Genomic DNA, 15407 nt, shown 5'->3' with positions numbered 1-15407 from the left:
GCATTTGGGAACATTCTTTTAAACATGGAATGCCCAAAGACACCCCAAGAGAAAGTGGCCATTAGGCCACTTTTTGATACAGTCAGTTACCCTCAGCTTAAAATTTTATTGAAACCACTGCACCCCTCCAACTCTAATACCAGGCCAAACAACCACACCGCAGCTACCGGTATGTCCCTTACGATATCCCATAGCCCTTTTACTCCCAATAGTGGCACTTTAGATTTTATTGTCTAATGCCAGATGGTTTTACTTGTCATAGGGGACCCCTCGGGGCTTAAAGGGTTAACAACATCTAGGTCCACTAAAAAACTATGTCCCCCAGGGGTGGATCTAGGGGGAATGTGCAGAGGGTGCACCCCCCTCCCCTCAGTCAGCTACGTTATTCTTTAGTGGTTCACCCCCTCCTAAGAAAAATCCTGGATTTGCCCCTGTCTCCTTTTAAAATTTTATAAAGTTTGTGTTCAAAGTGTGCTTAATTCAAACAACATTAAGAGTAGTTAGGTGACTTGAAAGTGTGTGCCTACAATAACAGCCTCATAAACTTGGCAATTATCTGTAGAATTGGACAGAATTAATGATTCGTTTCTTACCAATATTAGTACTCTATGTCAACATAATGAACTACTGAGAGGGAGACAAGAGAAAAGGAATGCATGGTCATACATTGTACTCTTTGCGGACAGCCTGAGGCAGCTCTTGCAACATCACTTTGAAACAGCATGAGCTGAACTTCATAGGCAATTTAGTCATGCATAGATTAAAGTGCTCCTTAATTAACTTAAAGGTATAAACTAATATCTTGCAGTTTACTCATTACTACCTAAATTCAGAACATAAGTTATTGTATTGCTCAATTGCAGTAACGAGGGCAACTGAAAAGTTTTGAAAACCATACTTTCAAAATTAGGAAGGGTTATGTTTTGACAAATGTTGGCCGTGTAGCACTTTATAATTTCAACAGACTAATGATCACATGGTTCATATGGGGTACAAAACTAGCACTTCACATTACACTCTAATCAGTTAAGTCTTTCAAAATTAGGTAGTGGCATATGGTGTATACGCATACAGTACCAAAATTTAGTACAATAATGTTTCTTGCAATAACCTTGTACCCTTATCATGGAACACTACATGTGTGCATTGTCTGCAGATAGCAACATTTTTGTAGAACCCATGCAAATCCAAACATCTTAGGATGAGCATCTCTATCATAATGATAGTCAGATTAGTTAGGCAATTTAACTAATTGTTAACTAATTTAAAAGTTTATTTCTCGTTAACTACATGTACTTCAGACTAACTTGAGATTACCATGTACATGTATCTGTAATTGTTACACATTATATAAATTATATTGTAGATGATAGTGGTGACTTGCACATAAAATAGTAATCTTTGGTGTTCGTTATTGTCCCAGGATGTTGTTGGAGTGGCGCTGGATCGCATTGGTACCTATGGTGACCTTGACAACAGGCAGCAAGTGGTGGCTGTTATTGATGAAGACTTGTGTATAAACTGTGGCAAATGTTACATGACCTGCAATGACTGTGGTTACCAAGCCATCACCTTTGATCCCCAAACTCATTTGCCACATGTGACAAAAGATTGCACTGGTTGTACACTCTGTGTCTCCGTCTGCCCCATTATTGGTAAGATAATACTGGATTCACAGTAAGACTATACAGACATAGTTACTAAAGTTAACTGGTGACAATTGTTCGGACATATGTTTTCTCAAGGACTCTGGAGGCTGTGTGGTCCAGCAATTAAGGTGTTGGGTTCGTTCAGGTTATTTAAATGAGGTATCTGTGGACTGTCTTGATACCAGGGTGCATTCCACTATAAACCACGCATTTGCTGATAGATTTTTTCAAGCAGAATGTTACACTAGATCACTGTTCATTTAGTCTCAGTGATTAATGAAAGTAATAAAATAGGCACAGGCCAAACGTCAAACTTCACATGAGACAGACTAAAAATAGAACAAATTAAGTTCGTGATAAGTCTGATGTTTGACTAAATTAAGTTCGAAGAACTGTATTATTTTGGATCAACCAACACATTTTATCCATCTGCCCCAGATGGATAGGACGTGTGAAGATCGAGTCTGGGGCAAACATCGCACTTCTCAGATCATTAGTTGACTTATCTCCTTATTAAAAAAATTGTGTGATAATGTATATTAATTACTTTTGTATTTGGTTGATGTTAAGTTTGACTCTTGACTCAACATTCTTAATTTGGGTCCACCCAAATCAATTTGGATCAACCCAAACTACCATTGGTTTGTCTCGTGTGAAGTTCAATGTTTGGCCCGGGCTTTATTAATTTACCGGGGGTAATACCTTGGCTGTGGGTTTTGGTGCTTTCAAAATAATTATTCAATTAAGACATTTCACTTAGATGAAGGACTAATAATATTAATGCTCGAAAAATGATCCACTGGCAATTCTTTCTTACGGTGGTTAGTTTACTTACATCAACTTGTTTGATAAAATATCATATTATTTTTTCAGTTTCGGTCCCCACCAATGGAGCACCACATTTCCTTAATTAGAAACTAACCTCTTCATTGACAACAATAATATAGATTTAGCCAAGCCTAAAAGCAGAGCTCCTGGGTTATTTATTCTTACAATAAGTTAACCTGGCTTGAGCCTACGATCCAATCGAAACCCAGTATCTGGCCAGAGGTCAACTAAAAAAACAGCTCTAAACCCATGATGTGGTCATGTGATACTGGTCAGCGGATATCTTGTTTTGACAGGTGTTAATTGACCATAACATGGATGTCCAATATCAAAGATGTACGCTGTAAATGGACACCATGTTGGGCATATTGATTATGATCAGGATATTATTAAATTATTGGGAAACTTTGTTGTGTGCACACGCCCACAAGCAATACCACTAGCCATGATTACCATGAGAAAAAAGCGCCTCATGGGTTCCTATGAGTATGGTGCTCTGCTTGGCGGCCCTTTAGGCTGCTGGAGCTCCACTATAAACTGTAGGAGATACGTCCTCAGCTGTAAGTGATGTCATCCTTAACTTCTGATCAGCAAATTTTTGCTTCATTTAGACTGTATCAAGATGGTACCAAGGGAAGGTCCTTACAAGCCCTGCCGTGGTGTTCCTCTTGCTGTCAAAACCTAACAGTACATCATGAAAACACATCTGAATCTGTTACACAGTTTGTATGACTGGATCTGTCTGCAACAAATGTTATCAGTTGTGGAGGCTTGGGTAAAAGAGGGAATTAATACTTTCTTTTGTATGATAACAGCTTATTTTTAACACAGAGTATTATTATTAGTATAATTTATTAGAGCTCAATCGAAATTTATCATAATTATATTGTAAGAATAAAGATAAGCATTATTTGAAAACATAATCAGTAACAGTTTGATAATCCAACATGATTGTAAGTATTTTTTTGATACATGTAGGTCATTTTCGTGGTATTAAGGATTTAATCGTAATTACTCCAGCTTATAAGTGTAAAAGGAAAACGTAATAATAATTAGTGTCAGTGATGAAAGTTTATTTTGTGAAGAAGGTTTTTGGAAACAGGTACAGAAAAACGGTAAATTGAAAAGAAAACTTGAGAGGATCCACATGTTTATTTCTTGATGGCAGAGGATTTGTAAGGGTGAGTTTGCATTGGACAGAAATACTTTTAACTCCAGCAAGTTTTGTCAAGGCAGTATGCCTCAATTGACACGTAAAAAGGACAGTTTCATCAATCATGTTATGTCCAAGCCTTGACAATAGCAGAGGTACATGTACCGGTACTTCAAAACAGTCTTACTACATTGGTGTAGTTCAGCTAAGTAGGGTTAGTTTGATGATCAGTTTTGGTGGATGATATTGGTGGATATTGAACATCAAATGTGTCTTTGCACCTGTGGTTTTATTCTGCATAATTATATGACAAGTCAATCGCGTCCTTAGAGTCCGCTTTTCTTTTGCGTAGCACCAAGAACACAGACTCTGGCCACTTCCAATGTATGCGCAGTTGTAGCAAGGTCCATTTTTGTAACCGTTGAAAACCAATATTGTTTCGAATTTCTGAGCATGCATGGATGAGCCGGAAGTCCGTGATTTGCGGACTTCCTGCCTTGGAAGTGACCATTGAGTTTTCACTCACTCTTGATTGTTTGAATTAATTAGAATAAAATGGGGTAACATCACTGTTTTCCCAAGTTTCAGGAGACTGTCCTTCCAAAGACAGGCTTGTACAGCATTCAAGGACTTTAAGTAGCTAAGATTTATTTACGTCTTCTGACATTTAACTTTCGGAAACACTGTTTGTCCTTTGCTTGGTGCGGTGGGGGACTTAACATTACATTTCTTCATTTTGAAGATTCTAGCTGTATTAGAACACATTATTGCGGTAGTCTGAATGCATTTTAGGTTTGCTTGTGAGAGTTAGTTTTTAGACGTAATTGTGTTACTTTAAAATGGATGTCTTTGGGCCATTCCATCAAATTGACACTGTGTTTCATTGATGCGAAGTTGCTGTGTTAAGGGTATAGTGGCAGATCAAGACTTAGTGTGATGAAAAAATGAACAATAAAGGCCAGTGTTTGCAGTGTTTTTCTCTTTGTCAGTTTTTGTTTCAAAATTTATAATTTTACCCTATGCAGTGTATTTCTAGAAGAGAAACCCCACCCCCCTCCCCTCCTTGTAGTGGTGACTGTAACAAGAAGCAATGATGTGACATAGCCCCTTTTAAGGTTCATAACATTAATATCCTGACCAACTGCAAGTATCATTTCCATTTCACTTGAACACAACAAAATTATTAATTTTTCACTTTGAATTTGCATTATTTTATTGTTTTATTACAATTCTAGACACTTGGAAATTTTATTACCACCTTTTTGTTATCTTAGATCAAAAAATCTGACAAGTTCCCCAAATAATTAATTCATTTGCTATGGTTTTTTTTTTTACTCTACTGAATAGTTTTCCTAATAATAATAATAATAATAATAATAATAATAATTATTATTATTATTAGTAGTAGTAGTAGTAGTAGTAGTATTTTTATTATTACTATTATTGTGGTCAAAAGTTATAAGAACACCTTGGTACAATTATAACTTACATTTAGAGTACATTTCACCTGCAGCACTATATTTTGCTTATTTTGAATACATATGTCTGAGTAATATTTACCACTGTTGCCTTACAGTCACCAGTAACCAGTAGTTTTGAAATTTGAACTGAATATTCAAATCATTCTGCATGCCAGTTTTGAACTTTTGATGAATAATTGTTGTTCAGTTATTGTGCATTTTTCATACCAACTTTTGGAAAAATCTTCAAGATTCCATTCAAATCTCAGAAACTCCAAGGAGGAATTCGGATGTTCTTTTTAGTCTCGCGGATTCTGGTCATAGCTTGACTGTAAAAACAATGGGGAAACTGATGCAACATCCCATAATTTTTAGATTCAAAATCCAGCCAGCACTGCATCGTGGTTACTGTATGTTCACAGTGCATCGTGGGACAAACTATATAATTATTCTAAACTTGGGTCTGGAAAAAGAATTAGCATTTTGGAAAAAGTCTGGAAAAAGTCTTAAATTTGCAACCAAAAATCTGTGCGAACCCTGGGTATTGCTCCTCACAGATGCCACTGTTTAACATTTTGCTGTGTTTGTTTAAGTAATATTGGCTTTAAAGAGCTTGCAAAGGAAGCAGTCAATTAGGTATGTACACGAACCATTAAAAGCCGTCATACATAAATGTCAAATTCATGTCGTATCTGACAACACAGGCACATTCCAAAGATCATCCCCATTATTTGTATCACAGCAATCCAAATACCAAAGCCACTTATGACGTGCAGGTTATTAAGCAGATATTTTCGAACAAAATTGTAGCACCCCTTGGTGTAAATCTTTGTAGCATCTTTGGTCACATGCTTGTTACAAGACTCATCAGAAGGGTCTCTGCAGCAGCTTTTTGGAACAGAACCTTCATGTCTTCTCCCCCATCTTGTGTTGAACCAGTCACTGTATTTATCATTCCCACAACACTTAAAACTCGTCTGGATTTCATCAATCGCCCTGGTCACAGAATCATGATTATCGTCTCTATATCGGTTTAGAGTTTGCTTTATGTCGCCTCGCAAGTTCTTCTCAATTTCTTCCCTATACACGTAAGTTAGTACCAGCGCTGTGATCTCCAGAGCAAATATAATGGCAATGAATGCAAAATAGGAGCCAAGCATACATTGGCTCTCTTTGATTGCGCCACAGCAAGCTAGAAAAGCAACGACAATGGTAATTGCTCCAATGACAACACACAAGATCGGTGCAGACTTGTAGTTGATAGATCCACTGATCTTCGTGTAATCTCCAGCAACTTCTCCTTTGCTACTCAGCAACCAAATCCCCAAACCAAACAGGGTGCATCCAGCTAGCCAAAACAGCAAATTGAAGAAAACTACCATGAATTTTAGACATTTGTAGCCGCAATCTGCGGACATGTTGGATGCGAGAAGACTAAACGCGAAAAGTCCCTCTTCTCTTGCCTATTGTGACAAAGTTTTTATATTACAGCAAGACTTGTTAATTTCCTGTGTCACTTAAAACAACTGAGTCGAGCGCATAGCTTTGAGACGTAAGTCCACAAATGAAAGAAAACTACCGTGAGTGTAGTCTCGATGAATGAGCTTCTTTATCGACGTCCTTGAAGTAACTAATCTTGAAGTTTGCAATCGGATCTTGTAGGAGAAGTAAACGCTTTTAAAATCGCCGGAGCGATGACCTTTTCGTGGTTGAGATGACGACGGGAACAATATTTTGATAGAGTGCTTGCCCCCTTGATTTAACGCACAGAAAGCGTCATGATTGTTGTTGCCTTGAAGATCTTTCACTCAAAGACGCTAACTCAAAAGACATCACTCCCTAATTGCAGGCACAAAACATTAACGATTCGCTAACGCGTGAGGAAGATGGCGGATACCGCAAAATAAGTCAGCAAAACCATAAATAATTAACCGCACACGACGCGTGTCCAATACCCTTGAATCGCGAATATTGCCACCAGGCGAGCGATATAATATCGAAGACTTTACAAGATAACATATTGAAATGGTGCGCTGAAAAGGCTATGTTTATCTTTGAAGCCATCCTTGGAATGCAAGTTCCAATAACAAGTATGGTATACACTAGACAGAAAAATACTGAGAATCTGAAGTTTTGTGCTTTTGTCCACCATCTTGAAAACCGGTAGCGGACTGGGATCTACCTTTGTGTCCAGTTTCCACTCAAGCTGGCGGCCAAAAGCCATCATGGCGGCCAATAACTTGTTATTATTTACCATGGTAATATGTCTTGGCGTCGTGTTTTTAAGCGGTAAAAGAACAGGTAAAAAATTGAATGATTTCAAACCCATCGTGTACTTATCAGATAGTGGTGAATGAGATCTGCTTTTTCAGAATCTTGGAATGATGCCTCTGTGAACGAGTTGTTTATAATGTCAAAAGGAGAACTAGACACTCACACGAAGAACACCTCATCCAGTTGGCCTTTCTGTGTGCTTTACCGAGACCCAAGTACGCGTTTTTACGATTCTATAGATTATTCGATTTGTTCAGCTTTGCCTTGATTAGATTTACTGTCTTCCTAATTAGAACAAACTCTTGTTGTGATGTTGGATCATCATCGTTTTTATCATCACCATCGATCATCATCATCATCGGCATCGTCACCATCATCGTCATCAGCAGTTATTATCAACAACAACAGCAACATTAACAACAGCATCACCATCGATCATCACCTTCATTATCATCATCATCGTTGTCGCCATCAACATCATCATCATCATCATCATCAAGTTTTCAAATCCAAAATTCATGCTCACAAGATTATCCCTGAAACCAGGGTTGATGCATGCCAATGTGTGCGTGTGGAAGGTTGTAGAGGGGAGGGAGGGTGGAGGAAGATGTGAGGGGAAGGGGACAGTAGCCACTTAAAATTATCACCTGGTCATATTGTGGCTGATATAAATCAATCTAAAAGTGTTTCAGTTTGATTAGTTTGTGTTAATCCTATTACAGTACTATCAATATATACATGTACTCTACACTGTACACATCTCTGTAACCTTCTGATTTAGAAGCTCCTTGTAAAATATGGAACAAAGCTTCCAGTAAATTATTTGACACCATAATCAAGCCGGCAAGAAGCATGGGTTTCTTTATGTTCATTATTTTTTATTGATTAGTTATTTAACACTGATTGTTATTATTTGCCGAAGGCAAGGTGAATATTGGTGAATAAAAGCTGACACAAAAAGTAAAACAAGTAACATCATAGTCTTCCTTATACCTTCTGGGGCTGTGTCTAGGAAAAGACAATTCTGGTAGTTGTAAACAAAGATATAAAATACAATTGAAATGCGGTGATTAGCTGGCTATTTACAAAGTGTTGTGGCTTTAAATTTATGACCTGAACAAAATGACTGCAACTCATTTGTGGTCAGTTGGGATTTGAAGCTGGAGCATTGTCAGTAAGTGCTATTTCTGCAGTTGAGTCAGGTTGTCTTCCTTTTTCGCACAGATGCTCCCTCTTCTAGGCTCGAGGGGAGTCTCATTCAGCTATTGGAAAGCTTAAAACCCAACAGTTTTATGAAAAATTGGACTGTGGCCACTTTCAACCTGGATAGGGTATGATCCTAATAATGATATTTTAGAATAAAATAGATGTTAATGCTGGTAAGCAAATACCGGGGAGATCTGGAAGGAAAGAGTGACTTCCCATCACGTGACACTTGGCTCTCTCATTCTTCCCGCCATATGAGCCCTCTCGGCTTGAAATTTTCCAAAGTTCAACTCGTTCAGTTTTTCTCTCAGCATTTTAATCCCTCCCTCCCTCCCCGTTTTGCTTTCTGGTTCTTGTATATCTTGCTCACGAGCATACTGTAAGTTAATAGTTCTCTTCAATAAACTATGGGCAGGGAATTGCTGCCTGCGGCACCCCTTCAGCCCTGTGCTGAAGCCCCGTTAGGGAGGGGGCATATTGTTACTCTGCTGGACTGGGTTAACTTGGCCCCAGGACATTATGCCAGCAACTATGCCCGCCTTGCAATACAGGCATGAGGCACCCCCTCGGCTAGTTGCCGAGGCCCCTCATCCGGTGGTCCATACCGGCGGTGGGTATTATCCGCGCCTTGCCAGTACATTTCCTGCCCCTCGTTTACGCCCAAGTTGTGTCTATTGTCTTTTATTGTGCACCTAAGCATTAAATATTATATCAGAAACCCATAAGGGTTGAAACGTGTGACGCACGTTCACAGCTTCCGAATATTCAGTCCGAACTGATTGGTTGAATGTTTCAGTGCTAAGTACCATATTTGGAAACCCCTGCTCTTGTTGTTCCAAATATGGTACTTAGTAAATTGAATATTCAGAAGCTTGTTTCCCAATACACAAGGGGTCGTTACACGTTTCAACCCTTATGGGTTTCTGATTATATTCAAGAAAATTACATAGAAGGACTTTATAATAATAATTTTGTGTAATGATCTTAAATAATTATTACTTTCATTGTATTTGTTCAAGTCAATTAACCAAAAATGTATAAGCATAACATTTTCAGATGCAGGGATGGTGTACGGCTTAGAGTGCTTGCTTCCCGCCAGTGTGGCCCCGATTCAATCCCCAGACTTGGCATTACAGTATCTGGGTTGAGTTTGTAGGTTCTCTACTCCGCTCAGAGAGGTTTTTCTCTGGATACAGTGTACATGTACTCTGGTTTAATCTCCTCTCCTCTAAATTAAGACCATTTGACCATTTGATTTGTGTAGATTTGCTGATTTCAGTTATGAGTATCCCCAATTAAAGTGCCCATAACCCCAAAATATTTTTTTCGCTAAAATGAATCGTTGCACCTGTTCGAGCCGCATTACGGCCATTTTTTCCTTTTTCTAACAAATCCTGCCATTTTATAGGCTTCGAAAGTTGCGAAAATCCAAGCATCTTTTGTTCACGACCGAGTCAGAAGGGGAGTGGGTCTATTCCTGTTTTTACGTCACAATCTACTTTGCATGCATTTTTACAAAGAGTGCAAAGATTCATTTTAGCGAAAAAAGTATTTTGGAGTTATGGGCAATTTAAGTGCTCCAGCACTAGAAGACTAGACACTTAATAAAGTTCCTTTCCTCTCTTTATATAATATATATTTTTTGTATGGTAACTTTAGCTCTTATTCACCCCTGAAGCAGCTCCCATTGATGAGTAGAATTGTCTGGCATCTTTTAAGTGTCACTCTCAGGAGGTGAAGGGTTAAATACTGATGTTGCAGCCTTGCAGGTCTTACAAACAAAGTATTTTCATAAAAACGTCAGGGCAACAACTCTTTGGGATTTTCACCACTTTCACTCTCTCTCTTAGAAATTCAAAGGTGGCTGTCTTACATGTAGGAGGGGAGGAGTTAACTAAAAGGGACAATATTAATAATTACATGTACCGGTAGTAGATTTTTAACAGACGTAGATTTTGTTTGTCCTTTTGTCCCCAGGGGGTCCCTCATAGGAGGCAATGGGCTAATAAAAGGAGACAAAGTTCTTTTAGTACTTATACAGAGTGTAGATGCTCTTAACCCTTTGCCCTTGAGGAGTTACCCATTAACGAGCAAAAATTGTCTGGGGATTGTAGTAGATTTTTAGCACACGTACATTTTGTTCGTCCTTTTGTCCCCAGGGGGTCCCTCATAGGAGGCAATGGGCTAATAAAAGGAGACAAAGTTCTTTTAGTACTTACATGTATACAGAGTGTAGATGCTCTTAACCCTTTGCCCTTGAGGAGTTACCCATTAACGAGTAAAATTGTCTGGTGTTAGACAGACAGTGACCCTCTCAAGACTTGGTTCTTGTCTATTAAATGTGATATTTCAGGGTATGTTATTTTGGGAAGGCCACCCTGGTAAAGTTCCAGCTCTGCATTGTCATATCTGGACTGCTGCTTCTCCAGTCAGCTACCCTGTGACTGACGTGACAAAAATTACATCTCGCTCATTGCTGTGGTGGTTTAAGAATGTGGTAAGTTTTAGACAGGAAGAAAAAGAAAGAAGAGATTTTATGTAGTGATACGAGGCCATAAAAAATTGTATTTGGAATTACTTTTTTTAAAATTTGTTATCCATAACAAATTCCTGTTACAGTAAAAGTTATGAATGAGTTGTTTTCTCCAAAAGAGATTGTGTTGTAAGTTTTGGAAGTTGCATACGGGAAGTGGATTTCCTAAAATTAATGTTGAAGTTACTGTGTTATGGTAACTAATTACCGGCAGAAAGATAATAACCTCGTTATTTCCACGAAACGCAATTTATTTAACTGTAAACAACGGGAGACAACTTAACTCAAGCTAGGGACTACCTGAGTACAATCTCAGTACAATTAACTCAATACTTGTCTACGCTTATCTGACCACAGGCAAAGTACTGTCCTTCTCTTTGACGAAATCTCCTGAAGAATTGTTTCAAAGTATCACACTCCACGGAAACCAGCTACTAGACTTGACAGCAGAATGTCAGAATCACACACAAACGGGGAAATCCCTTCACTTGTCACTTATAGATGTATATAATTATGTCTTTAATAATGTTTTGTAGATTATAAATGTTTAATTTAGATAATTAGTTTTTTACAAACGAAGAGCCACCATGTGGAAGTGTTGTGAAATAAACCTTTTACTTACTTACTTACTTACTTACTTACTTACTTACTTACTTACTTACTTACTTACTTACTTACTTACTTACTTACTTACTTACTTACTTACTTACTTACTTACTTGTCACACAATATCACTTGGAAATCATTTACAGGGAACGAAGTCTCCTATCACAACAACAACCGACTGACTGACTAGAGAGCCGCTTAATATATAGCTATTCAAAGAGAGTGGGGCCGTTTTCTCTGTGCAGAGCGGTGAGGGCAGTGGATGTGACGGTGGTCTCCATGGCATTCACAGGAGTGACCAAAGGCGCCAGAGGCTCTGTTAGTGACGAGGCAGGGGAAATGGAGGAGCCTGAAGCAGCTGAAGTGGTGGCCGGAGATCTGGTGTCAAAATTGTGGAGGTCTGAGTGGATGGGAGACCAGTCTGTTGAACCTGAGGCTTCTTTTCGAAGGCGATGTTGTAGTGGAGCCATGATTTGTCACAAAAACGCCCTGCTGTCTGAATAATGAATAACTTGTATTGGTTTAAATCTTTCCAGTGAGAGGGGAAGGTGTGGCACAGAATCATACATGTAGAAAAGATTGTGAAGGCTTCTATCCAGGTGAGGATGTCTGCTATTTCAATGACCCATTTCTTGGACTCTGATACCACCAGTTTCCCCTCCAAAAACGCTTGGGGTTCGATTTCTTGGGCTTGAATATTTTCTGGAAGAAGGTCAGCCAAGTCTACAAAAAGCCCTGTTGTAATTTTAGCATGGGACTGAAGCATAGCCAGGACCCACCACAAATGCTGTGTTGAGGTTTGGAAATGTGGAGGGCTCAGATCCAGTTGCGCCACCACAAGAGCCCTTGACCACTACAGGCAAGTTGGCGGAGGACGTGGGGTGGGGGGGGGGGGGGGGGAAGAGCAGAGACAACTGAGGGGCCGCCAAATGAGTTATAAGTTGAAATAAATGAGGGCACAACTAAGCGTACCTGAAGACTGGGAGGTAGAGCAGGGAGTACATGTACCGGAGCTCGAGGGTGCCGGAGACTGTGTTGAACTCAAAGCCGAGGAGAGAGGACTAGATGTCGTGGCCATGTTTGTATTCCCACCACGGAGATAGCGATTCCGTGAGAGCTCTTGAAATAGCCTGTGCTAAAGAGTTGTTGTCCTGCACAGAAACAAGTTGACTTGGTGGTGAAGCTGGAGTGTTAACTGGAGGAGCTGGTGTAGAATCGCTACCAGAACACGATGACGCAGTAACCAGAAAAGACATCATAGACAAGCTGTTGTTTGTGGTTTGCATCCTAAAAGAACGTGACAATACGCACGCCTTGAAAAATTGAAAGAAAAAAGGATACAAGAAAAAAAACCCTGCTTCAAAATTCGCTAAAAAACAACGAAAAGACGCTAAATGAACCACTCTACAGACAACTGCACAGATGCTCGACGAAGAACTTGCGGGTCCTAGCAGTGTAGAAAGCTACTACGTACCTTGTGAGCCTTCACTTATGGGATTGACCACTGGATGCCCTCTAAGCTTGTGGGCCATTTGACTTGCCAAGATTTTGACTGCTTGACCACTTAACTTGTTCGGGGATCGTTTGATATAAATTTATAACAATAGATAGTCTTTTGTACGTATGTAATTTCGTTTTTAAATCGATTTGTCTATTTATAAATTGAGTCCTAGGAATGTTTGTTTTCTTATTATATTGTAAATAGTATCTATTCTTAATGCAGTTTTTATACATTGTAATTTTGTACCTTAAGAGGGCCACAAGTTCATCAGTAATGTTTGTTACTGTCACGTGTTACCCTCGTAAAATAAAGTCTCTCTCTCTCTCTCTCTCTCGCTCTCTCTCACTTGTGGTCTGCCTGACCGCTAAGCTTGTGAACTGCTTAACCGCTAAGCTTTAGAACGGCTTGACCGCTAAGCTTATGAACCACTTGACCGCTAAGCTTGTGGACCACATATCCACTAAGCTTGTGAACCGCTTGACCGCTAAGCTTATGAACTGCTTGACTGCTAAGCTTATGGTGGTTTACTTAGTTAAATTACATTTAACCAAATTTAACATACCAGCAGAAGCCACACAACATGCTGCAAATAATTGGTTAATACCCATTGCTAGACCACTGCCCTAGCCTATGAATCATGTGATCTGGAATACCATTCCTCGCTGCTACTGTTGCTGGTCGTATACAAAAACTGTGACTGGGGAAGTTCCCAGGGATGCCTGCACCCTCTAATATGTGACACAACCAAGACATATGTAGCAATCAAGTCAAAGGCAAACCAGATTGCAGTAAAAAGAATGGACCAGTAGCATTGCCTCTCCATACAAGGTAGGCAAGGACTGCTTACACCACATACAAAGGTGGCTGGGGCCTCCAAATGTGGATAGCTCACCCTTTATGGAAAAGATCCGTTTGGAAGTTTTGATTTGGACATGTAAGCACGAAGCCTGGGGTGAACCATCAACTGAGTCAACTTCCACATCCCCCATCTCTAAGTGGAGCACCAGAGAATACCTGGATGGCTTTGGTACAGTTAACTCTGCCAATCATTAGAACCCAAAGTATCCCAGGGTGCAGGCAACCCTGAACATGCAGTGGCCTGAACAGTTCACATCCTTTAAGGAAAGGATTCCTTTTGGAAGCTTTAATTTGGACATGTAAGCACAAAGCTTTGGGAGAACTGTCAAGTCAGCTGCGGCATTCGCCACCTCAAAGTACATTTCAAGAGAGGAGAAGTCAAGATGGTGAGGAGTCAAGCTGGGACAGGGAATGTAGATGGTAATGCATGTGGAGCTAAACAGCCCCAACTCCTGCCAATTAAAGTGAGACAATGCATCAGGTATAGATTTCTGAACTCCTGGGAAGTGCTGAGCAGCAAACGTGAAGTGAAAACAAGCAGCAGATGTCAGAAAATGTTGCACTAAGTGCATCTGTTAGGGTTCCCTCAACATCCGAGACCTTTTAGAATGGACATGACAGCCTCATTGTTGGAATGAAAGAGAATATGTTTCTAGGACCACGCCACTCCCTAAATGTGCACTGCAATGACCACAGGAGACTGTCACACCTTCTTGTAAGCAATCAAACGGGGCATTTGCTCACTGGTCCATGAACCATTGAACTACTGAGTGTCATAGTATGCCCCATAACCAACTGCCCTAATAGTATCAGGGGTGTCTTCTGGGTCAACAGTAGGCAACAAACTGGGAAGCAGCCAGAAGGTCACCTTGTCCCATTCCAAGAGAAACTGACACCACCATTGTAAATCTAACTTGAACTCCCTAGTCAAGCATATTGGGTGATCTCTACTTGGAAAGCATCTGAGCAGATCTACAGTACAGCATACATGTATTTTTCATCTAATAAATGTCCTGCCAGGACACACAACCTTAGCCTCATGCTGCAGGTGACTGATCAAGGACTGGAGGTGTTTGCTGTTACACCAGTGCTATGACACCTAAGATTCAACAAACTGTCGCAACACCTCCAAATGGATGCCAGACACAACCAATGGCATTGAAGGACCACCCACTTTTTGGGATGAAGAGGCAAACTCAAATGCTTGCACACATCCAAGGCATCTAAAATGTTCCAGTTCGGGAACCTTGTAGTTATAAACAATAATCCAATTCCACAATGGAAGCTAGTGAATCAAAAATTAACGGAGCAGAGTGCAGGTCAAACGGGAGTATGAGGT

At 39.8% G+C, this 15407-nt stretch overlaps 3 protein-coding genes across 4 annotated transcripts in view; 2 read left to right on the top strand and 1 right to left on the bottom strand.

Moving 5' to 3' along the window:
• LOC137973953 (dihydropyrimidine dehydrogenase [NADP(+)]-like) overlaps positions 1-4603 on the top strand; it is a 46707-nt gene extending 42104 nt beyond the window's left edge. For both annotated transcript variants that reach the window (XM_068820860.1, XM_068820861.1), the window contains exons 24-25: positions 1424-1655; positions 3089-4603. In XM_068820860.1, coding sequence (XP_068676961.1) covers positions 1424-1655; positions 3089-3162 — 306 coding nt within the window. In that variant the 3' untranslated portion in view covers positions 3163-4603. The remainder of the gene's footprint in view (positions 1-1423; positions 1656-3088) is intronic.
• A 1008-nt stretch (positions 4604-5611) lies between these two features.
• LOC137973955 (tetraspanin-9-like) lies at positions 5612-6658 on the bottom strand. The gene has a single exon (XM_068820863.1). The coding sequence runs from the start codon at positions 6506-6508 to the stop codon at positions 5753-5755; it is 756 nt and encodes a 251-aa protein (XP_068676964.1). The 5' UTR covers positions 6509-6658; the 3' UTR covers positions 5612-5752.
• A 608-nt stretch (positions 6659-7266) lies between these two features.
• LOC137973954 (uncharacterized) overlaps positions 7267-15407 on the top strand; it is a 57412-nt gene continuing 49271 nt past the window's right edge. The window contains exons 1-4 of the mRNA XM_068820862.1: positions 7267-7391; positions 7463-7579; positions 8589-8695; positions 10924-11067. Of these exons, the coding sequence (XP_068676963.1) occupies positions 7316-7391; positions 7463-7579; positions 8589-8695; positions 10924-11067 (444 nt within the window). The 5' untranslated portion in view covers positions 7267-7315. The remainder of the gene's footprint in view (positions 7392-7462; positions 7580-8588; positions 8696-10923; positions 11068-15407) is intronic.

The sequence above is a fragment of the Montipora foliosa genome, chromosome 10 (genome assembly GCF_036669935.1).
Source record: "Montipora foliosa isolate CH-2021 chromosome 10, ASM3666993v2, whole genome shotgun sequence".
In the NCBI taxonomy this organism is placed as follows: domain Eukaryota; kingdom Metazoa; phylum Cnidaria; class Anthozoa; order Scleractinia; family Acroporidae; genus Montipora; species Montipora foliosa.
The sequence above is the reverse complement of the archived record's forward strand: the minus strand, read 5'-3'. Positions and strand labels throughout refer to the sequence as shown.

What these genes read in the sequence shown, in the direction of transcription:
- LOC137973955 (XM_068820863.1), bottom strand. Translation starts at nt 6,508, where the DNA reads ATGTCCGCAGATTGCGGCTACAAATGTCTAAAATTCATGGTAGTTTTC.